We start from the raw sequence: 25,296 nt of genomic DNA, 5'->3' as shown, positions 1-25,296 counted from the left end.
TACATATACTAAGAAATTCATGTTTCTTTAGTTGGTTATAGGCGGATTGAAAACAACATTGTCAAAATATTTTGTATTTTAACAAACACATTTTTTTACTAAATGTTTTAAGCATGATGTTGCTATGCCACTCGTGGACAAAAATGTCCTTGTGTGATTGGTTATAAGGTTACTATGCCTTTGACAACAAAATGCCTGCCAATGTCTTAAGGGATAAGACAATGAAAAATAAATTGATGTAGTACCCAATGATGATGAACAAAATTACCACCTTCGAAGATAAAGATTATTGATTAAAAGTTTGGATAATTAGTTTAGAACCAACCAATAAAAAAGTTTTTTGAGCCAACAAATAAAAAAACGTTGTAATAAAACTTTGGGTACCAGTATAATTTACAGGCCAATGTCCCCTTCCTCCCTGGTATATAATAAAACACCGTATATACTGAGACGCACACACACACACACACACACACACAAAAGTCCCACAGAAAACAAATTTCTAGGTAGTAGTATAAAGCAGTGCATGGTATAACGCCTCAGTGCGCAGAGCGCATCATTTTATGATAGAGTGACTGTTAAATCACAGGGCCTATACACTATACAGTATATATGTATATATATATAATAGATATAATCTAGATACACACGCTCTTAATCAGCCAACAGAAAAACAGCGGAAAACAATCCGTCCATATTTTTTGTTAGTAATTGTACATAATTTGATACAAAAGGGCAGTTATATTTTATTTCGTTTGTATAATGATTCAGCGTTAAAGCCTATCTTGGGTAAATTTATCATGTAAAAATGTCTTCCCTCGTATAATGTTAAACATATGCCAAAACATATATAATAAGTCAGCTGTGAATATTTAAATTTCTTGGCATAATGGTGTTTTTCTGCTAGATTTTTCTTTTCAAGTTTGACAGATTATGAGGCCTAGTTATACCCTCTAGATGTACTATATCTATTACATATATATATTTATATGTATTGTTAGCGCAGCAGCTTTTGGAAGCTGCATGTATTTTGGTTAGTTGTCTGTGAAAAGCTGGATGGTTATAATGCGTTGTTCTTTATGAACAGCGCATTCATTCATTCTGTGTTATGAAGTATATTATAAACAAAATATTGTTTTTTTAAGTTTTATATTATGTTGAATTTTATTTTTATGGGTAAAGTACTGGAGTTATATAATATGGATATCAAATCATAAAAAGTTAAGAAATCATTTAATAATTTGATTAGAAAGTAAAGTATTTTTTAAAGCGAAGCTTTTCTAGATCTAATGTCTTATAGTTTACTCCTAGACAAGTTAGAATAATCTTATTGATTTTAAACCTAATAATTAAAAACTTTTCATTATCACAAAGTACGTTCGTCTATTTTAACACTAACTTATAAATGATGAAATTATCTCTTTAAACATCTTGATTTTCTTTATGGGCGATTACCGGGATAATTAGGCACAATGTAATACGCAAAGTTTCTTATAACTGAGAATTAAGAATGAAACTTTCAAATATAGATTAGATATACCATATATGTTAACCTTTTAATATGAGTAAAGTATGCTAAAAGTTTTGGATCATGGGAAAGCTGATTACGTCGTATTTTTACTATTTCTATCCCCTAGGGGGGCAATATCCTAATCCTGCGGTGCAATCATTAACATTTACCTAACATAACATAATCTAAAACAACCTATCAAAAGCTTCTGTGAAAATCCGACAAAACCCACTACTTCGTTTTCTTTTCATGATCCAAGTTTTCTTGAAAATCAAATTTTATTTTTATTTAGAATTGTACAGCTATTTTTTTCTCAGTTGTCATAGAAAGTTGCGTAATTTTCAGGGATTTCAAGATAGGTTAACAAAATATATTTTTGTTAAGGATAAAGAGAGAGAGAGAGAGAGAGAGAGAGAGAGAGAGAGAGAGAGAGAGAGAGAGAGAGAGAGAGAGAGAGAGAGAGAGAGAGAGAGAGAGAGAGAGAGAGAGAGAGAGAGAGAGAGAGAGATAGGGGAAAATGGCATGTTAATACACTAGTACTCAAAGTTTTATCGTAATGTTTTCTTATTCGTTGGCTAGACAATTTTGGTGACTTTCAATGGATTTTGATTGATTTCTTAATTAAGTTGAGTGTTCAAGCGTTTCAACTACTAATCACAGAAGGGGTAATTTTGTGTATTAATATTGGGGATGTACATCCATTTATCGGCCTTTGTCTTATCCCTTTAGAAACCTAAAAAATCGAGGTGGGAGGGATTAATTTGTATGACATTGTCCTATCCCCGTTTCCCTGAAACTTTGTAAGTGAAAATTCCAAGTGAAGTGCAGTGTCACGGTTAAAGTGCACGAATGGATATAGGATATACGTGGATATGTTGACAGGGGAAAATTTGACATCTATTTAGCTAGCTAATATGGACATTAATTATTGGTCAGTTAGTTAATCCAGTACGAGGGGAGGGAATGAGGGTCAGGGGCGTCCAAGCTTTTGATTTTTTTTTTTTTGGGGGGGGGTAAATTTTTTTAAGGGGGGGGGGAGTAATTTGGCACCCCCAAATTCGTTGGGGGGGGGGGGGTAATCACCTCTTTAACAACCCCCCCTTGGACGTCCTTGATGAGGGTTATCGTTATTTCATCCAGCTACATGTTTTACTTTATTAGAGTACATGATAATCTGGTGTAAGATCCAAGTAATAAAAAATCCAATTGTGTAGAGAATATCTTAATTCCAAAGTGTACCACTCTGATAACCCCTCCCGCTTTCATTAAGTTTATTTCTAGAAAGAAAGAAACGTAAATAATTTAGATAATGAATTGACGATGTGCAGGGTTCATAAGAGATAAGACAATGGACTTAAATTAAATTGATCTATATCCCCACCCCAATAATAAGAAACAAATATTTATTATAACTTTTGGTTTAAAACTAGATTGAATAGAAGCAGAGTTTTTAAGCCAATGAATTGTATTACATACTTGGGTCACAAGTATAGTTTACAGTCTAATATCCCCGCTCTCCATGGACAAAATCATTGGCTTTAAAGAAATCAAATCATAATTCTTAAATGTTTAGCTACCACTGATTTTTTTATGACCAAATTTTTTTTGAACAGATTTCCAAAACTAATATAAAGAATTTTGCTTGTTACTTTGAACCCTACCGTATCCTTATAATAAAGTAACAGTATGTTTGTTTGTCTGTCTGTGTATCTGTCTGTCAGGGTAGCTTCTCATAGGTCCTGGGAAGGTTTATAACTATTTTTGGGGATGGTACCACCACCCTCTGAAGAGAAATCAGTCCTAGAAAAAAATACCCCACCACCCAAAAAAAAATAATTTTCCCCCGTCCATAGGCGTCCAAGGGGGGGGGGGTAATGGGCCATTTGGCACCCCCAAAATTTTGTGAACAATACCCCCCCCAAAAAAAAATTTCCCCTACCTTGGGGGTGCCGTAGGCACCCCCAACGATTTTGGGGGGGGTATTTACCCCCCCCTAACGATTTTGGGGGGGGTAATTACCCCCCCCAAAATAAATGTTCTTTAAAAAAATTTTTTTGGGGGGGTATTTACCCCCCCCCAAATTGAATGTTCTTAAAAAAAAAATTTTACTGTCCAACCAGTTAAAACAGTTCTTAACCATGATAACAAAAAATTTAATAGTTTGATCATGTTTTATTTGCTTGGGCCTTTATAAGGGCTAAAACCATCCCGGGGATCTATGATGTAATTGTAAAGCACTGAAGATTCCATAAAATAGATACCTAACTAAATTAAATATTTCATTAAATAATGAAAAAGAATTTCTATAGGCGATTTCTTTTGGGAGGATGTCAGGGTGTCTCAAAACTAGTTATAAAACTTACCAGGACCTATAAGACGCTTCACTTTAAAGTAAAATCATATTGGCTCATTGGTTAGTGAGTTAATTATTGTATTTTTATGTTCTAAAGAATGAGATACTACTATATATTTGAATAGTAGTGGCGCCCTTAGCATCTAAGAACTCGTGTTTTCTAAAGGGTAAAAAGGGAGGAGAAAAATAGCCTAAAACCACTCAAAGGATTGACCTATAATAGTGTGGAACCATCATGGGATCTATGTGAAGCTTTCCTAAAAAGGAGAACTCAGTATTAAAAGTAATGAAATCTGAAGCTATAGTCAAATAAACCTTACTTACTACTTTATGTTATAAGATAGTACTTATTAACTTAATAGATTAGGTAGGTGCTTTTTTTACATAATTAAATTACCCCCCCCAAAAATTTTACCCCCGGGGTAAATTACATTGGGGGGGGTAATTACCCCCCCCCAACAGATTTGGGGGGAGTATTTACCCCCCCCAACAGACTTTAGGGGGGGTAATTACCCCCCCCCAATCAAATTTTACCCCCGGGGTAAACATTTTGGGGGGGGTAAAAAAAAATTTCGGGGCGCTTCGCGCGCCATTTTACCCCCCCCAAACACGAATTACCCCCCCCCCTAAAATTTTTTACCCCCCCCCAAAAAAAGCTTGGACGCCCCTGCCCCCGTCCCATTTTTTTCCCTTTTTTTTAAATCTAAAATAATAAATTGGGTTATCAAATTCGACTCTCCGCTCCTCAAGTTCCCCTAGAGGCCTCTAGGGGCGTCGCCGCTAGTTAAGAAAAAAGTAAAACAAACAAGATCATTAAAATTGTGAAGAGCTATTTAAGATTAAAGATGTTATTTTTAATGATTAGATGGTAAAATTATCGTTAGTTTAAGTTAAATGTTAGGATTATAAACAAATAAAAATTCATGTTTGTAAGGTGTATTAAACTTAGGGATCAAAAGTAAAAAGACAATGGCCGATAAATTGATGTATATCTCAAATGATGATACACAAAATTACCCCATCTGTAGATTACAATTAGTGGTGAAACGTTTGGAGACTCAATTTAATGAACCAACCAAATGAAATTCAATGAATGTACCCAAAGTTATTAAGACAACAAATTAGAAAAGTTTTTTTTATAAAACTTTGGGGACTTGTGTAATAAACTGCCTAATTTGCTGTCCCTCCCTGATCAAACTTAACGTTTATTGGATTTCTTTCTCTCTAAAGAAAAAGTTTGTATTCTATTGCATGTATTAATCAAGTTACAGTTATCTTGTATGTATGTACATTGATTGTACATTTAAAATATTTATTTCATTTTGAAACAATATACAAGAAAAAATTAATAGTAAGGTTATAGATTTTGGGTTAAGTTAACAAGATAGTTTTACAAATGGTAATTTTAATAATATAATATTATGACTTATGCAGTTAGGAATTTTGAGAAATTGGATATGAGATCGTTTTCTAGGCCTGCTTTGTCAAGAAGTTTAAAGGTAAATTGAGTTACTAACAGAGAGTGTGCAAACAAATTATTTTCATTCCAATTTAAAAATTTTTCTTCTTTACTGATTTTCATTGATCTATCTTTAGCAGCTAATATAAGGTGTGATAATTGAATATACTCATTGGTTGAAAAATCTTCATAGTACATATTATACAGATAAAATGTATCTTTAAGAAATATAAATTCTGGCCTGCTTTCATTATATTTAACGTCAAGAAACAGTGCAAGTTTATGGCTAAAAAATTTTGGAAACAGGCATTCAAAAATTTCGTGTTCAGTTGTGCTTTCTGTATTACATTTTAAACATAAGTTTGTGCTGGATAATTTAAATTTGAAAAGTTTATTTTTACTTATTAAAGTACGGCTGATTTGCTCAATAAAAAATTTTTTATAATGTAACAAGATAGGTAGGTTGATGATTTTTATAAAGCTTTTTGTCAAAAGTTCTTGGTCAGGTACAAATAGATTATCTCTTATTCTTGTTTTGAGCGCAGGGTGTTGTTGGCAAATTTTCTCTCTGTTTATTTGTTTGAAGAATAGAGAGTAGATACTCTTGTTCTCGTTATGGATGGCACTCAAAGCTTGTAAGTGGTACCAATGATCTGGCAGCTTTGACAACTTCGTTCAACTTATTTATTAGAGCTAGGTCAGGGATTGTTTGAAATAGATTGGCTTTAAGTTGGGGCAAAAAAATAGTTTTGTTGTTAATTTCGCGAGTCTCAAGAATTGATGCAATGGTTATTTTGTTGGCCTTTTCTAAGATATTTACATCTTTTTTATTGAAAGGAGTTGAAATATTTGAAAAGTGTGAAGTTAAAATTGGGGAATGAAAAAATGTTTTTTTATTTGTTTCAATGTCGTGGAAATATGCAATTGCCTTTTCAAAATATTCTCCACCATTACAGGGGTAAATTGCTTTAAATATATTCAAATGTTTTAATAAGGTTTGGTAACTAAAGTTTTTTAGCAGGGAGGAGATAGGTAAATGTTTATGTGCAATTAAAATTCCAATTGTGGTATCTTTGTGTGTGGCAGAGTATTTGAGGCAATTCATGAAACTGTTAATAAAAATAGAAAAGGACTGTTGTTCTGGTCGCAGCATTTTTAGCCCACCATTAACCAAATCTAGCTCTATCCTGTGTGATGCTATCTTGTATCTAAATGCTAAACTGCCATCAGGTTTCTTGATACTCCATAAAAATTTATTAGAAATTTTCCAAATTTTTTGGCAAATTTCTTGTCCTGGTGGAAAAATTCTATAGATGTGAAAGGCCAGGGAGGATAGTAGGGAGTTACACAGGTTGCGACGTTTTAAGATGTTAAATCCAGATTGCATAGGCATACTGCAAGCTTTTCTCTCAAGTTTAATGCATAATTCTTTGTAAGTTTGTTGTCTGGCATATTCAAGGTCAAAACTTAAAAATATTCCCAAGTGTTTTATTTTGTCTACAATTTGACCGATTGAAGAAAGGTTTTCTGGAAAAGTGCCAAAAACTAGGATTTTGGTTTTGTTAAAATTGATACATAGACCGAGACCTTTTTCTAATTTAGAGAGTAAACACTTGAGTTTTAAAACGTCTGTTGAAGTTTTAATTTGAGTAATTGCAAGGTTGTCGTCTGCATAGCTTTTAGGCCTTAAATGTGCATTGCCAATTTTAAAAAAATATGTTTCAGACTTTTGCTTTCAAGTAATGCAATAAATATATGGTTTAGAATTATGAATTTTGACCCTGATGGTGGATCCCCTTGGCTAACTCCACGTTTGTACTTAATGTACCCTGAAAAAAAACCATTAATACAGGAGCGAAACCGGCCGTTCTTTGTCAAAGTTGTAAAGGCTTGAGCGAAATTACCTTCAGGGAATATAAAAAATAGAATGTCATCCATGACACAGTTAAGAACTGTGTCGAATGCACGATGAAAATCAAAACTTATTACTTACAGTTAAACTTGTCTTTAGATGTATAAAAATCAATATTTATGATAAACATATGATTTACATACAATATATTTATTTATAAAAAAAATGTAAAGACATAATTGCTTTTTTCTACAATGAATTACCCTTAAACACCCTTATTCGTAGCAAAACTATTCCATTATATGAAAATTTGTTCCTTCCGTCAGTTTATAGGAAACCGTAGGGGAGAAACGTGATTTTCTCGGCTGCTATATAAGATGGTCGGTAGAATTTTTTTGTGAAGATTCCCTGCGCTGATAAGTAACCCGTATATCATTTTCTTATCGTGCATGCTACAAAATACAAATACACTTACTTTTTTTGTGCTTTTTTTATTTTGAATGTTGTAATCTTTGTTTTTTTTATCATATTTCTTATAGTATCTAATCTCTGTAGGGCAATAACCCTTTGTTTGGGTCCTAAGCCTTACCAAACATTAAATTTAAGCTCGGGGAGAAGGGTTGTCCATTGTCATTTTAAAGGATTTTGTCACTTTGTCCTTAGGTTGTGGGAACTTTATTTTGAAAGACTTTAAAATCATATTAAGACAGAACAGTTGACCTATAGAAATGTTACAAGCTTAAATATGTTGATTAGGATATATAAGTTGGAAGGAATTACATCAAATTTTAAAGGGCGAATATAGGTTCGATATGATATGAGCTTATATCAAAGGTGCCATTACATAGTTTTAGAATATCTATGCCAAATTTAAAAATTCAAAAAAATCCTTAAGTAGATTTTGCAATTTTCTGTTTCAATTGAACATATAATAAATGAGATTGCCGACAAAATCGTTTATTTTAGCCCTTTACAAGACTTTTTTTTGACTATTTTGCTTAAGTTTGATTGACTATTATATTGGCACGCACCTTAAAAGATAATTTAAATGTTTATTATTTTAGATTATATACTAGTTTATTTAATTTTTTAAAAAGCATAAAAATAATTTGCGTAGAAGGGCGTCAGGAGTATTGACAGGGTAAATAATACGTCTTAAAGTTTATTTTCTGTACAGAGATCTTTGATTAATTCATGATGATATAAACAACCCTTGTGTACGCATTTTCAACACACACACACACAGCCACAAAAAAACAGGGATTTGAAATCATTCTTCCTCCAAGAAAATTTTATCGATTATTTTTTTTTACTTTTTATATTATTTGATGTTTTTTTAACTTTTAAATAATTTACTTTTTGAAGGTAGAAGGAGGGTATATTTAGCCCTGATTAATTGGTTTCCACGTTATTACGACTATCATTTAACGAAAGCTTTTTAATTCAACCTTGCCACGAAGCCTTGTGTGATGCTAGGGTGTTTGAGTTCTTAGGGAACCACACTAATTACAAAATATTTTCTTCGAGATTGACGGGTTTTAAGCTATAAACAGACTTATACAATTGAATATGTCAATATTTTTAAGTTATTTATAATCTATGGAATTGCACCTTTGATATAAGCTCATATCATATCGAACCTATATTCGCCCTTTAAGGATTTTTTTTATAAAATTCGTTTTTTGTATAATTCTTTATCTAAAAGCGGAAACACAATTTAAGTTCATAAATTTTGACAAATAGGATAGGTGGATTGGAAACTACCTGCGCTCTAATTGGCGACACTTAAGCTTCTCCAATCAGAGTGCAGATAATTTTCAATCCACAAATCACAGATGTCAAAATTAATAAACTTAAATTGTATTTCCGCTTTTAGATAAAGAATTAACCAAAAAAGAGGATTTTATAAAAAATCCTTAAAATTTGATGCAGATTTCAAATCTCCCTCTAACATTAAAATTCTTTCCAACTTATATATCTTAATGTTGATGTTTAATTGAAAGCAATTTTTTTAAGAGTCTATGTAAACAGGCAATTGATATCATAATGGCTTGTCCTAAGTGTAAACAATAGTTATTGTAATAAAAATGGATTTATTATTACTTGGATCTTACACCAGATTATCATGTACTCTAATAAAGTGAAACTTGTAACTGACCTAAATAACGATCCCCTTATCCATACCCTTCATCCTATCCCCTCCCTTCTACTTGATGAACGAACTGACCAATAAATGATGTCCATGTTAGCAATCTAAGTTTATGACAATTTTTTCCCTCTCATAATATCCACGTATATTCTACATCCATTTTCTTTACCTTAATCATATTTTTACACCGCAGTAACTCGACACTTGTTTTTAGCGCAGCTATTTCTTAACTTAATTTAACCTTTCACAATAAGATTAGAGGCTTCAGCCCAAGGTTGAGATAGTAGAAATATTGGATTTTAAAATTAATTACTTTAGAGAAAAGCTTGCTTTGTTGATGGTCATTCTATTTTAAAAAGAACATTTCAACAAAATATCCTTTTTGTTTATAAAGTAGTAAGATTTTTTTTGTCTGAAGCTTAAGATTTCGATAATTACTGAACCGATTGAGTACTACATTATATGGGAGCTTTGTAGAGGCCCTGTGATAGTTTTATGCTATTTATTTTTTAGATTCCAGTCTTAGGGATAGTTTTAAGCTTTCATTCTTTCCAATTCAAGTTTAGAGCACCTAGATGCTAGGGGCGCAGTCGCTAGTGTCCATATAAAGTAAACAGTTATTCTAGAGTCTACAAGGTCAAAATTATTTTTGATTAATGGTACTTCTCAATATCATAATCTCTTATCTCTTTCATAGAATAAAGGACGTCCAAGCTTTTTATTTATTTATTTTTAAAAAAAATTTCAGGGGGGAGGGATAAAATATGGGTTTTCAAGGGAGTGGGGAGGGGGGTAATCTAATGTATATCTCAAAAAAATTATGTTGGGGAAAAACCCCTTTACCCACCCTCTTGGACGTCAATTGCTTAGAGTTTTGTTACTATCAAACTTACCTAAGGAGAGGCAGGGTGGGTGGGTTAAGTTTAAATTTTTATGTAGTAAAAGCTGTTTTAAATATAGGTAATTAAGCAATGTTTTTCTGAAATCTTTTCTTTGTAATATTTTTTACTTGTTAAATATCATTGTAGATTCTACTACAAGGTATATAGATTTTTATTATTTACTTTGTTTGTTTAACTTCTTAGTCATTTCTACATGTCCTTTTATTTTTATATTTCATATAGAGGTTAATTAAATTAATCAATAAATTAAAAAAAAACAACATTTCTTCCGTTGGCAGCTGTGCATTTTTGGTCGACTCGGCTGCATTTATTTAGATAAAAACGGCTCGGCTGTTGATAATTGACTTATTAGCTTCTACAGATTTGATTGTGGATCGTCCAAAAAATGACCATAAAACAAGAAAAACAACAGTAAACTACAGATTAATGGCATTTATATGTATGTATATTTTCAAAATACTAAATTTAGTCAATCTGACCAAATGACATCCCTGATAATTCTAGTAAAACAGTAGCTGCTCTACTTTATAAAAATAATTGGAAAAATAGCCAGAAAATGATATAAATAACAGACAAAAAAACAACTGACCAAAAATAACTTAAATGCTGTCCAACCCCTAAATTGATTACAAGAGAAGGAAGGTTGGGTATATTGGGCCACAAAGAATACTTGTACCCAAAGTTTTATCATAATATTTATTCAAAACTTTGAGTATTCTTCTTCAAACCTTGATTGATTGTCTCAAAATAGCAGAGTTTAAACTTTATTTTGTTTATCATAATTGGGGAAGTACATCAATTAACCTTTCATATTCTTATCCCTTATCCCTGACTTAAAGAAATAAAAGCTTAGTTAAACAAACCAGCTTTACTAAAATACTTTGAACAAACAAAAATGTTATCATTTACAAAAATCTTTTCTTTTTAAAAGCGAAGCTTTTCTATAATTAGGGTCGGTCCGTCCGTACGTCCGTCCGTACGTCCGTCACGGATAGCTTTTTTCGTTAATTTAGACATGTTAGAATTGTCCTATCGATTTCAAATTTTGCATGGTGATTCCTTTAGTAGTTAGGTACGATTTAGAAAGCGTAGCAACTCTATAATCATTTCCAAAATGTCTGTACGTCCATTTTAAACATGTTGATTTTTTTACTTTTTTTAATAGCTTTTTTCGTTAATTTAGGCATGTTAGAATTGTCCTATCGATTTCAAATTTTGCATGGTGATTCCTGTAATAGTTAGGTACGAGTTAGAAAGCGTAGCAACTCTATAAACATTACCAGAATGTCCGTAAGTCCATTTTAAACATGTTGTTTTTTTTACATTTTAACAACAAATTTGTATGTGACCTAAATATCCAATTGGTCTGAATTTTGGTATACTGATTCCTGGGACAAAAAAATACAATATTATAAGCGAAGCAACTCTATAATTAAGTCCTAAAAATGTAAGTATGTCCATAATCATTATCCTGTATCAAGCAGTTTTTCAACAAATTTACTTACAATTTTGCTTTGACTCTTATACATTCGCATTCTGATTATTCAGTTCTGTCATTATACAAGTGTTAATGTCCGTTTGTCCTACCGTTTCAGAGCTTCGCTTTTATGGATGTTGTCATCCTTGTTTTATAATCATGTACAAAATCAGTTTTTTTACATTTATATCTGACATATCAATCATAAAAGAAATATTTCTAAAAGTCTTTTTGTTGATTTTTTTCAAAAAACCTAGAAGATAAATCATCTTATTCAATATTTTTACACTTAATTTGTAATTATAATTGTAAGTAAATATTACCGCCCTTGCATTAAAAAAATGTTACTTTACAATTTAATGAATAGGCGTTTCCTATGATAATTTCTATTCATTAGAAATGAAGCTACTCTATGAGTATTTGTTTGTGTCTGCCTGTCCTTCTTTAATAGGATAATCCAATCCGATTTCATTGAAAATGCAGATAATTCACTTTCCTCTTAACCCTAGCTCTCTTTTTTTGATCTCCTCTTCTATATTCGTCACTTTATGATATTAAAAGACATAATATATCTAGATAAGCCATCTGACCCCATATTTCGTCAATCTTAAAAAGGGATATTATTGACGATATAATTTTAAGACAGCTAACTTTATCCTAAGAAATTCAACCATTCATAACTAACTTATTATGTGGTTTGTCATTTGCTTCACATTATACGAAGGAAGAAATGTTACACGATATACCGTCTGGGGTGTACTGTCACTATTCTCCTATTGACTGATTTAGACAATATGTATCTAGATTATCTCTATTTGGTATTGAAATAATATTTAGACTCTTTTGATTTAAATTACATGAAACATCCAGTACAAAACTCTGACATAAATTTAATTGTTCAAAATGTAAGACCACTCCTTGATATTAAACATGACAGGTTCGACCATGTTTTTCTTTTTTAGTAGCAAAGCTACTCTATAATTCACTATATATTCACAGTAAGCATCCAGTCAGTATATAATTTGCTTGATCCGTCGGTCTGTCAATCATTCAACATAAATACAAATATTAGAACAAATAAACTCACTTTATCAATATTTTTGGGGGCTTCTCTTCTTATGGATCTTGCCATCCTTGTTTTCTCCTAAATCAATACAACATGACTTTTAATCAACAACTTGTAAATTTGTTTCAGAATTAAAATCTATTCTTGATTAATTCACTTTTAAATCAAAGAAGTCATATCCTATAATAAAAAGTAGTATTTTTTTGTGCTGAACCCCTTACAGTCGGGCCCCTTGCCGCACCTTAATCAGTCGGGGGGGGGGGGGCGTTCAACGCCCCCCCTATTATCTCAGTTCCTATTAGAGCTAGAAGGCTAAATTTTTTTGTGTAAGTCCCCTGTATTATGATGAATTTCCGACCTTAAGTAAGTCAAGGTCAATTTTCGCTTCCTTCACCCTTTTATTTAACTACCTTTGTTTTCAGGTCCTTTTTTACTTAAAAATTTCAAATGGCTGTAATTTTTTTATTTTTGAAGCTAGAACAAAATTTTTTTTGCAGAAAATGTTTATCTTTATGTAAATTTTATATTTGAAATATCAAAATTTAAATTTCAGCGGCCGCAGCTGTACTTGGCAGCTGCCAGCCGCCGCAGTCGGCGGTCGGCGGGAAAACGGCGGCTGATCTTTTTGAAATTTTAATACGTTATGTAGACATGTAAGAAAAACTTAAGTTTAAAATTTGAAGTCCCTAAGTCAAAAATTGCGGCCACAGGAGCCATTTAAAGATTTCTGGAGACCTGGAGGATCAGGACCTGCAGGATCATACCTGGAACCTGAAATTGACTTGAACACCTGTATTATATATGAGGATGTACTACTAGAGGATATTTTAGTATTTTGGTAAGATAAAATGCTTTGTTTAAGTCAAAAAATATTTTTGCTCTTTACCTGGATGACCCTGCCAGGTTTGCTGGCATCCTGTGCCCGCCAGGATGGAGATATTCAAAACATTTCAACTCTCAGTTATGTCTCATACCCACCCTTTAAAAGTCAAGCAGTTTGGGCTCTTTATCTTTCACACACAGAAAATGAGATAGAAAAAACCGAATGGGGGGGCGTTCAGCGCCCCCCCCCCCCGACCGTTAAGGGTTAATGAGCTTAATTGCAAGTCTGACTTGGTTTTACTGTCAGAGAAAATTTGTATTTGTCTTTATGTGGTTATTAGCTATTTTCCATAACTCTACCGCCTGCCCAAAGATGCTAGGGGCGAAGCAACTAGTCCATCTATGTCATACATAGCAATGAGATAGAAAATGCTAAAGAAGACACTTATGTTATTAGAAAAATCAAATTTATAAATAAATAAAACCAGCTGATTAATGCGCATTACTTTTGGAAGGAAAAGCTCTTTATCCTCCAATCTAACACGTCAGATTATATAAAAAAAATAGAATGTGCAAATAAAAGAAATCAAATAAAACTGCATTAAACCAGACGGATTAAATATGAACATGCGGACAGGAATATTTATTCTCGTATTCATTCAAATCCGGTGGATAGGAACCGGTTCTCATCCATACGAAAAAAACTATGTCTAGCATCGTATTATATCCAGCTTTATACGAATATAAAAATGTACAATCATAAGATTAAAACCAGTTTTTTTAGCCTGTGCCTTCGGCACCTCGGGTCTAAAAAAACTGGTTTTATTTTTGTCATCCTAGTCTACTTGTTGAGGCTACCCAGTATAAAAAAACCTAACCTAACCTGACCTGACTTAAAGGTTTAAACATACAAACGAAAAACTATCCCCTCCCTCTGCTCTTTGAGGGAAAACTATCCCCTCCCTCTGCTCTTTGAGGGAAAACTATCCCCTCCCTCTGCTCTTTGAGGGAAAACTATCCCCTCCCTCTGCTCTTTGATGGAAAACTATCCCCTCCCTCTGCTCTTTGAGGGAAAACTATCCCCTCCCTCTGCTCTTTGAGGGAAAACTATCCCCTCCCTCTGCTCTTTGAGGGAAAACTATCCCCTCCCTCTGCTCTTTGAGGGAAAACTATCCCCTCCCTCTGCTCTTTGAGGGAAAACTATCCCCTCTTTCTGCTCTTTGAGGGAAAACTATCCCCTCCCTCTGCTCTTTGAGAGAAAACTATCACCTCCCTCTGCTCTTTGAGGGAAAACTATCCCCTCCCTCTGCTCTTTGAGGGAAAACTATCCCCTCCCTCTGCCCTTTGAGGGAAAACTATCCCCTCCCTCTGCTCTTTGAGGGAAAACTATCCCCTCCCTCTGCTCTTTGAGGGAAAACTATCCCCTCCCTCTGCTCTTTGAGAGAAAACTATCACCTCCCTCTGCTCTTTGAGGGAAAACTATCCCCTCCCTCTGCCCTTTGAGGGAAAACTATCCCCTCCCTCTGCCCTTTGAGGGAAAACTATCCCCTCCCTCTGCTCTTTGAGGGAAAACTATCCCCTCCCTCTGCTCTTTGAGGGAAAACTATCCCCTCCCACTGCCCTTTGAGGGAAAACTATCCCCTCCCTCTGCCCTTTGAGGGAAAACTATCCCCTCCCTCTGCTCTTTGAGGGAAAACTATCCCCTCCCTCTGCCCTTTGAGGGAAAATACTCAACTCTCCTTTCTCCCTGGTTTTTTAGTACTAATACATATGTATGTTTAGGTTTGTGTAATTGTGTATTTACAGGTTTGCAAAACAAACATTTGCTTATTACTCAATACCAAAATAACAAGGACGTAAATTATAAAAATAGTGAAGCTTTTTCTTCTACGGCTGAATCAAATAATTATTACGTAGTTTGCACCATATTTTTCGAAAGGTTATTTATATGCATATTACGTTTTTTTATTCGTGAGCTTAAAAACTTTTTTTTTATTGAATTTTATATTGGTTTGTACATTAAGCTGAGTGTTCAAGCGTTTTAACCATTAATATTAATCTACAGTAGGGGTAATTTTATGTATTATCATTGGGGATTTACATAAGTTTGTCGGCCATTCTCTTATCCCTAAATTTTTTGTATGTAAAAGTTGGAAGGACAAACCAATATGCAGAAATTATAAAGAAACCTTGCTACAAAAAGTTTTTGCTATGACCTAAGAAATTGGATACGTACTTTTTAAAAAGCAAAGATCCTTTACAAACAAAATGTAAGTATGATTGTCTGATATGTCTGATTTGTAACATTAACTTTCTTTGAACAAATCCTATTTTATAGTTTTTTTTTGTGAAGATCTCACTTACTACTTAACCGATACAGTTTTCCATTTTTGGGAAGATTCATATAAGATGGATTTAGAAAAATTATTTATAAATTAAAGCATTGTGGTATGCTCTAAGCATTTTTTTGCCTCTTCCTAGCTCCTTAAATACACAGGCCCTGACGCTTTGGGTAAAGCCGCTAGTATATCAAAATGTATAAAAATTTAGTTAGGAACAAGATGATAAAAGCAAAGTTTTAAAATTAAACGGTAAAACAAAACTTAATAGGCAGAATATTAATTTTAATTTAAAGTATAAACAAAATTGTATATAAACAAATTGTAACAAGATTTTGTTCAGGGACATTTTTAGGACTTGATTATAAAATTCGTTTAAAATATTGAAACTTTTTGTCCTAGGACATTTTTCAAAAATTTATATTAGCGTTTGCTTAAACTTTCCTATTAAAAAAATCAAGTTTCTTAAAAAACAAATATTTGTCAACTACAAATAAAACTAAAATAATTTTACTTAAAATTAACATGTAACCAATAACTAGGATGACAACATTTACAAGTAGCACAAATAAATCATGAATGGAATAACTAACAAAGTGAGTTATAGAGCAGATGTTTAGTGGCCATAATACAATAATGAAAAAAAGAAAATCACGAAAATTACATTTCCATAAAAAATATAATTTAACTAGATGCACATTGGCATTGGGAATTTTCAAAAGAAATCATCTTTCTAAATATAAGCTAAGAAATTCAATTTATACTATAACATTTATGATGAACAGACGGTTATTATAAACTGCAGAGTAGCTTCGCTTATAAAAAAAACTAGTTATATTTAATTGTATTATTACATTTATTAATTTTCCTTATTGAGTACTTTAACACAAATATAGTAAATGTCAATTTACAAGGATGACAACATCACAAGTAGCAGAGCAAGAAAATAAGTAAAAATTATAATTAAAATAGCTGAACAGACAAACAGCATACGTTTTAGATAAATTTTTGTAATCAATATTAGCAGCCTTTAAAATAACATTTCCTTCTAGGATCCCCACTTTAAATTTTCATTTTAAAAAGAAAAAGTAATTGCCCTACTTTAAAATAGTTATAAACCTTCTTTAATGTAAAGGATAATTATAGCGCTTAGCGAGATTATTCGCTAAATACACAGATAGATAGACATCCTTGTACTTAATGTAAAAAAATGGGCAAAATTCTATAAAGTTCCGAATTCTATCCTAATAGCTTTTCAAGAGGAGTGGGGACAAAACACCTAATTTAAAAATGCCTAACTAAAAATGCTTAATTAAAAATACCTAATTTTAAAATATCTAATGTTAAAAACACCTAATTTAAAAACACAATTTTTAAAATTAGGTATTTTCAAATTAAGTGTTTTTTTCACATTAAACATTTTTTAAATTACGTATTTTCAAATTAGGTGTTTTGTCCCCACTCCTTCCAAGATGAGGAACAATGTATGGCTTAGGAACCCTTACTCTTAAGCTAAGCCCAAAAAGTTTCATAGGATTTGACCTAATATTCAGAAATCTAAAGATATAAGACGATGGCCGATAAATTGATGTACATACCCATTTATAATTCACAAAATTTCCCCTTTTGCAGATTACAATTATTGTTTGAAACCTTTGGACAATCAACTTAATGAATTAACCGATCAAAATTCATTAAAAGTCCCCAAAGTTGTTTAGCCAACAAATAAGAAAAAGGTAATAAAAACTTTAGGGACTAATGTAATAAACATCCCATTGTCCCCTTCCCTCCTGCCTAATATTATTGTTGCTAATTTTTCAGATGGTTCAATGAAACGGCAATTTCCAGCATATAAAATGCTGATAAAACTTTTTTTCTTCCTCTTTTGGATTCACACTGTACCTGGTAATATAATTATTTGTATTTTTACCATGCAAAGCATGTTCTATCCAGCTTAGCTCCCCTTACTTCATACGGGTGAGACTGATGTCGATGACACTTTAGGGGCGTCGTAGCTCAGTGGTAACGCACTGATTTACGGTGATGAGAGTTCGAGTTCTAGTCCCCATGTGTCAGCTCGAATTTCTCAGTTGAATACATTCACGCAACTTCCACTGGTTGTGTAAGAAGGGGATTATTGAGAAAGTTTGGATACTTAATAGTCAAGTACATAATATCAGCACTACCCTTATCCTAAGCTTCTCTGCGGAGAGCGTCATTTATTACGGTGACTTAATTTGGGACACCTGCCATACTCGGCGAGGGTGAGGTAATAATGAGTAGCTCTCATGAGATAGCGGGTCAAGTCATAATGTGCTTGAACGTGGAGCTTGATAGCCCTAGTGGCTATACAAAAGTGTCTCAGCCTACTCCATGAATACTTAGGTCCAAACCATAAGAGACTATGGCTAATCAATCAATCAATCAACACTTTACCTAAGGGTAGGCAATGAGACAGCGTTAAGTGCCTCCAAAAAATTACGTCATACGATAAACATGACCAATCAGAGGACAGTAGAATTTTACGACAAACCCCAAACTGTCCCAGTTTTGAGCAAGAAGATTCCAGTTACGTCATATACGTTTCGGGAAAGAAAAAGGGAAGGGGAGAAGAAAATCTCTTCAAAAGAGATGGGAGAAAAGGGAAGAGATTTTCTGATTAGTCTTGTGAAAATGAAGGAGCCTATTGGACATACAGATGTATAAATGCATAAAAACAAATACCATCTTTATTCGTCCTTAAAACTACAATATATTTTTAGTATCTGAGGGCTGTGGCGAAGTATATTTTTCCAATGATTCCTACAGCTTTAATATCAGCCAAATTTACAACATTTCTTTAAGGTAACTTTTTCAAAAGTTAAAATGGATATAGAAATACGTGGATATTGTTAGAGATTCTTGCATATTCTGATAACATGTTTCACAGCTTGCTACTTTAACGATACCCCCTCCTCCGCTCTAATAACTCTACGCCGTTCCCTCCCATGGCCTTGGGGAACCCATTGACCAATAATTGGGAACTATATTAGCAACTTAAATTAACAACAAAAATTATCCAGTCATAATATCCACGTATTTTATAGTTTAGGGATAAATTAATGTACCGATTAATTATGATAAACAAAATTACCTCTTACAAAGATACATATTATTGGTAAAAAATTAAAATATATCAATTAAATAACACGACGATTGTAATTTACCCTAAATAATCTTTTTAGTGTCAGAAATGTGAGTTCTCCATTTACACTGTTACTGAGATCTTCCTGGGACAGAGTTGATTTCATGCAAAATAATTTTAGTATAACAGGTCAAATTTTATTCTATTATAAAAGTTACAGGACGTCTATCTGTCTGTTTGTACCGAAGGATCTCGCTAACCACTGAACCGATATGGTTCCCCTCCCCTAAAGTGTTCTTAGAGGTCTCTAGGGGCGTACTCGCTAGTCTTTAAAAATAAAAGTAACTTGATGTCTGCCTGACTTTGTGAGTATCTGATAGCAGCTTAAGATCTCACTAACTGCTTTGCCGACATGGTTCTCCTTTACCGAGAAGCTTCTTATAGGACCAGAAGAAGTTCATAACATTCCTTTTCTATAGGCCACTAGGGGCGTAGTCAGATTAGTAGTTTGAAAATGGTCTGTTTTCTTTGGTTAATATAGTCATATTGAGACAAAATTGTCTCAACCATGACACTTTGGTTGAGCTTGACTTCCGAATTAGCGGGAAGTTCACGAGATCAGTTGGCGAACATACAAACCCCCAATACCAGGAACCATCAAGTTTCAACAGCAGGTTTGAATATAGATTTATTGATGAAATTATTTCAAAGACCTGAAATTACAATATCAATTAGTTCATAATTCCAGTTATTTATAACCACGTAATCTTATTTGCTTTTTAAAAATCATTTTTCTCTACGGCAAAAAATCTTTGGAAACTTTGGCTTTAAAGGAAAATTATTTGGTTTAATAAATCATTGTTAAATGCAACAATAAGGCACATAAAAATTACTAAAACATATATTAATCATAATTAAGTTTCATGCTTAGCTGGCTAAAGCCTTTTTAAAACTACATATAATCGTCCTATACACCATACTTCTTAATAAAATTAACAAATTCTACCTGAAGCTCTTATGGTTTCAAATCCCTGATATACTAGGGTCGTTCACACACAATGAGACCAATGATAGGCCCAATTTTGTTCTCCGAAATCTTCACACTCTCATATCTCATTCAAAAGTAAGAACGTGCGCACCAAAATAAACAAACAATCCATGCCGCGCCACATTATGAAGGGAAAGCCATAAAAAGACGACATTTGCGCTTAGTTTTAGAATAATGATAAGGAATTAATTTCGCACTTGATAAACACAAAGCTTCCTCGAAAAGAGGTTAAGACACACCCCCCGTTTGAAAGTCAAATTAACTTCCTTAACGAGATTCAAGGTTTTTTTTGCGCTGAGCACTAGCAACATTTCTCACTAAACTCAACTCACCATAATCACATGAGAATGGCCACATCCCGAAAACGTGACAATTTTGCTCCTAACTAAATGAAACCCCGTGAAATGCATACACAATATCATACTCCTCACTAGGACTCATAATACCTCACATTTTAGGATAGAAGGATGGGGATTGGTTTGTACCATACAACATTCCATGCACATGACAATCACAAGATCACATACACAATCCTAAAATAGATAATCCTATTAATCATGATGTTGTAAATATAACAACTATACTAAATAATAATCATTTCATAATCAATAGGTAATAAATCATTATTAATAAATCAATAAGTACCTACGAAATCAGGTTGAAATGGAAATGTAAACAAATAATGGTAAAAATAAAACGAAATAAATCTTAGACAAGAAAATTAAGATTTATAGGTACTTAAAACTAAATTTGTTAAGCATCAAAAAGAGTAGTAAGAAAAAATTTTTCAAAATCCTTGGGCAGAAAGTTTTTCAAACCTAATGAATAAGAACTGTAATATCTTAATCAACAATAAAACTTTTTTATACTTAAAGAATAGCAAAATAATAATATCTTCGTTAGAATTTTCATCGGAATTATAAAAAAATACCAATTTTTCTTTGTAAAAAAAATGAGACTTTAAATATGAATTTTCAATCATTCCTTGATCTGAATAAAAATGTTTTACTTGATTGAAATTCATATATAATTTAAAAAAAAATCTGCTAAAAAAATACTTGATTTTTTTCTTAGAATAAATATCGAATCACGCAACCTCGACACATTTATTCCTTTTTGTTAAACTTTTCAGGTAAGTTTTAAAATGAATTGTACTTTTGAAAAGAAATTAAACTCAATAAAATTAAATTTGAGCATATGAAATAGAAGAATATTTAATCGCATTTCATTTGATTCTTATTTTAGGCATAAAAATAGGCATATGAAAAATGTGGCTTTTTACTAAAAAAAAACTCAATTTCCATAAAATAAGAATCAATTATTAATCATAATTTTTAACAACTGCCTGACTGATACAGCATGTTCTTCTAGGGGAGATTTATCTGTCAGTCTGAACAAGACTCTTGCAGTCTTTCTTCCATCCTCAATTCTCGTCACTCGGCCCATCCTCAAACATCTCATCAGCGGATTAGTACTCGTAACCAGAACTATATCTCCGTCAGCTAGTGGCTCCGCCATCTCATCCTTCCACTTGGACATCCGTAATATCTTCGGTAGGATCTCCTGGCGGTAGGCAGTCCAAAACTGGGCAGACAAATCTTCCAACAACTTCAACCTGGAGGAAATTTGGTCCTCCGGTTTCATCGCCACATTGCACAACGGCTGGCGGTCAACATTTCCCAGCAGCTGGCCAGGGGTGATCAGCCGCCAATTCTCCACGTCGTTCGCAGCTTCTATCGTCAATGGTCTGCTATTCATCAACTTGCTGACCTCCGCCAACAGCACCAGGAGCTCGTTGAAATTAACAGAACTATTCACCAACTTCTTGGACAGCAATCTCTTGGTTAATCCCACCATTTTCTCAGCCTGCCCAATATAATGGTGGGCTCGGGCCGGGATCTGAGACCAAGAAAACTCTACCTGGCTGCCCAACTTCTGCTCTAAAACTTTGCGAGCACCGGATAATTGTGTGCCCATGTCGCTTACTATGATCTTCGGCAGACAATGAACAGCTTCCAACTTGCGCAGGGACAACAGGATACTGCTGGTATCATACTTTTCCAAGGCATCTAACCATAACGCCCCTGAGAACCTGCAGACCACCACGAACACCCACACCTTCTTCGTTGCTGTCTGACTCCTCGTTTTGGCGGCAGCTCTCCTCGTAACCAGCGGACCCATCAGGTCGACTTGCACAGCTTCAAAAGGCCTGCTCGGGACCAACTTGTCAGGTAACACGTCCTTCATGGTAGCACGACATTCCTTAGCCCTCTCAACACTGCAGGGCCAACATTTCTTCACTTCCATGATGGCCAACCTCCTTGCCTTCACAATCCAGCACCAACGGCGGCTCTCAGCTAAAGTTCCACGGACACCAGAGTGAAGCTCAACATGCGCTTCTCTCATAAAAACAGCAGCTAACCAATTACCAGGCTCCAAAATTATTAAACCTGGCATGTCTTCAAATATCATTTTACGGCCGCCAGTAATGGTGTCAATGACTGGCTGTCCACGACCAACCATTTTAAGAATCCTCATCTCCCTGGTCACATAATTTCCTCCGGGACCAACGACAGGCCAGGTCAATGATACTTCATGCACTAATGGATTTAATGACGCATAATTGCCTTTAGCGTCATTTATCCACTCATCCTCTTGGCTTCGTGACACAATGAAAAGTTCCGACGCCGCCATAAAATTGTACAAAGACGGCTTGTACACAGAATCTGCGGCTGCTACATGACTACCAGCGGCTGTAGTCTTACCTTCTTGTCTGCTCTTTAGCTTCTTCAACCAGGTGTTCGCAACTTGCAGGACAGCTGCCATAATACGTTTGGCCTGTCCAAATGATCTCCTGTGCTTAAACCTAAAGACATCTTCAGCGGCTTCTCCGGCAACTTTCATTGAACATAACTTAACCATTTTGGTATTCAACTCCTCTGGGGGTAAAACCTGCTTGACTTCTTCGGCAGTTTTCACCGGCCACGCACTTTCATCCTGGCGCAACCATTCTGGGCCCAATCTGTACCTGGAACCTGGTCCCAAATCTGATACCTTGCAGGTGCTTCTGGTGCCCAAATCTGCAATGTTGTGCGTCCCCGGGACCCACCTCCAGTCATCCTTGTTGGTTGCAGATTGAATTTCTCCAATACGATGAGAATTAAATGTGTTCAGCATAGCACTGTTGGAAACTATTTGTGATAAAACACACGATGAATCAGTAAAGTACATCACTCTGATAATATCAAAGGGCAGAGCATCTCTGACGGACTTTGCCAACCTTGTGGACATCTGGCACCCCATCAACTCAAGGCGTGGAATTGATTCACACTTGACCGGCGCAACTCTTGACTTGGTGGCTAGCAGAAACGTCTCAAATCCTTGTCTAGTTGGCCACCTCAAATATGCATTAGATGCATAAGCCTCTGATGACCCATCCGAAAACATCATCAAGGATGGAAGGCCAGTTGGTTCATCCGGGACCACACAACGGTCAAACTCCAATTTAGCGACCTCAGCTCTGTCCTCCAGCGACTGAACAAGTTCATCCCGTAGACTTTTTGGAATGAAATCTTGCCAGCCCAAATTCAGCAAACATGTTTTCCGCAGGACAAGTTTAATTCTCAACAGAATAGGGCTGCAAAGCCCGATCGGGTCGAAGGTTTGGGCGGCGAACCTGTGGACCATCTTCTTTGTCAGATTCTCGTCCAAGGCGTCCTGGAGGTTGTACAAATCAGCATCCTCTTTCACCTTCCTTCCCTTGACCTTACCATCTTGGTTGACTCTTGTGGCGATGGACAACACATCGGTGGTTGGCTTCCATATCAGCCCGAGAACCTTGGTAGGCTGGCAATCATCTCCAGAATAAATGACTTGTTTGAAGGAAAAACTACCTTTGCCGATAATTCTGTCGGCCTCTTTCATCATCTCCTTGGCTTCTGGCTTCGATCCTGCTCCCGAAATAACGTCATCTATGAAGCTGTGCTTCTCAAGCTTGACTGCAACTGGAATCTGAGGTAACTTGAATTCCTCATCAGGGTAGGTAGGTATTGGTGGCTCCTTCCATAACTCAGGTTTAGCAACAATTTCACTACCGTTTATCTGCCCCTCTCCATACATCTCCTTGACCTCTGCTTCACTCTTTCCGCCGAACAGGCGGGACGTCAACTTCAGGGCTGTAACTGCCAAGTTTCCCGCGGCCAACTCGCCGAAATTCACAACTTTGGTCAGGTAAATTTCAAGTGGACCATCTGGCGTCGGGGAAAATAAAACTCTCTTCATCTGGCTGTCGAACTCTGTGGCCAGGATGGAGTTATAAAACTTGGAGATATCCGCGGTTATACCAACCTTGTAACCGCGGAAAAGCATCAAATGATAAAAAATCTTCTGCATTGGCGGCGGGCCTCCCAGCATTATGTTATTAAAACTGGTACCCTTGAACGTCAGAGAACTATTTGCACACAATCGCATGGGTGTGGAACTTGAATCCTCCTTGAAGGCAACCACTATTGATGAACAAGACTTAGGTCCTTCATACTGCAATTCTTCAGGCGTGGCTTTTTGAAAAACGCCTCTTCTTATGGCGTCGTTGAATACCTCCACATACATTCCATAGGTACCTTCTTTGACCATCCTGGCACGATCCTTTTCAGCAATTTTGCGGGCTAAACTCTCATTGTAAGGTAAAGTGTGAGGATCTTCAATATAAGCATATTGACCTGTCCACTTGTTGGACTGCAAGTCTAGTGTTAAACCTGCCTCAATTATCCTCTGCCTCTCACGCTGGTCCCAGGTAGTGCCGTCGGCCATAGCCTTGCACTCTTGACAAGCAGTACATCCTGGACAAAGCGCCTGCGGCTGTATGCCAAACGATTCAGACGTCAGAAAGTCTGGCAAAGTGCCTCCACTGACACTGACAGCCTTATAAGCCGACTTTTGATCTCCAGCTCCACCATCAGCACTCGTACAGATAAAACCACTACCAAAAATGGTTCGCCACAACATAGACTGGCCCACTTTCTGGTAGGTTGAAGGAAACACGTCAGGATGTGTATTTCCAATGATGATATCTAAGCCTCCACTAATATATGTAAACCTTTCTGGCGGCATTTTAAATATCTCGGCGGCAGTTTCGGGGTGGACCGAGCGCATCTCGTTGGCCCCGCCGAGGGTAGGCATGACAGCTGCCTCAAACT

The 25,296-nt window shown here is 35.0% G+C and overlaps 1 protein-coding gene across 1 annotated transcript in view; it reads left to right on the top strand.

Annotated features, from left to right (window-relative positions):
• Nucleotides 1–17,749: 17,749 nt before the first annotated feature.
• The window catches only part of LOC145323186 (hepatic sodium/bile acid cotransporter-like), a 28,391-nt gene continuing 20,844 nt past the window's right edge, over nt 17,750–25,296 (top strand). Inside the window, exons 1-3 of the mRNA XM_080165593.1 lie at nt 17,750–17,834; nt 18,692–18,773; nt 19,154–19,242. Of these exons, the coding sequence (XP_080021719.1) occupies nt 17,759–17,834; nt 18,692–18,773; nt 19,154–19,242 (247 nt within the window). The 5' untranslated portion in view covers nt 17,750–17,758. The remainder of the gene's footprint in view (nt 17,835–18,691; nt 18,774–19,153; nt 19,243–25,296) is intronic.

This window comes from Acartia tonsa, chromosome 6 (assembly GCF_053477335.1).
Source record: "Acartia tonsa isolate MP-2025a chromosome 6, ASM5347733v1, whole genome shotgun sequence".
In the NCBI taxonomy this organism is placed as follows: Eukaryota; Metazoa; Arthropoda; class Copepoda; order Calanoida; family Acartiidae; genus Acartia; species Acartia tonsa.
The sequence above is the reverse complement of the archived record's forward strand: the minus strand, read 5'-3'. Positions and strand labels throughout refer to the sequence as shown.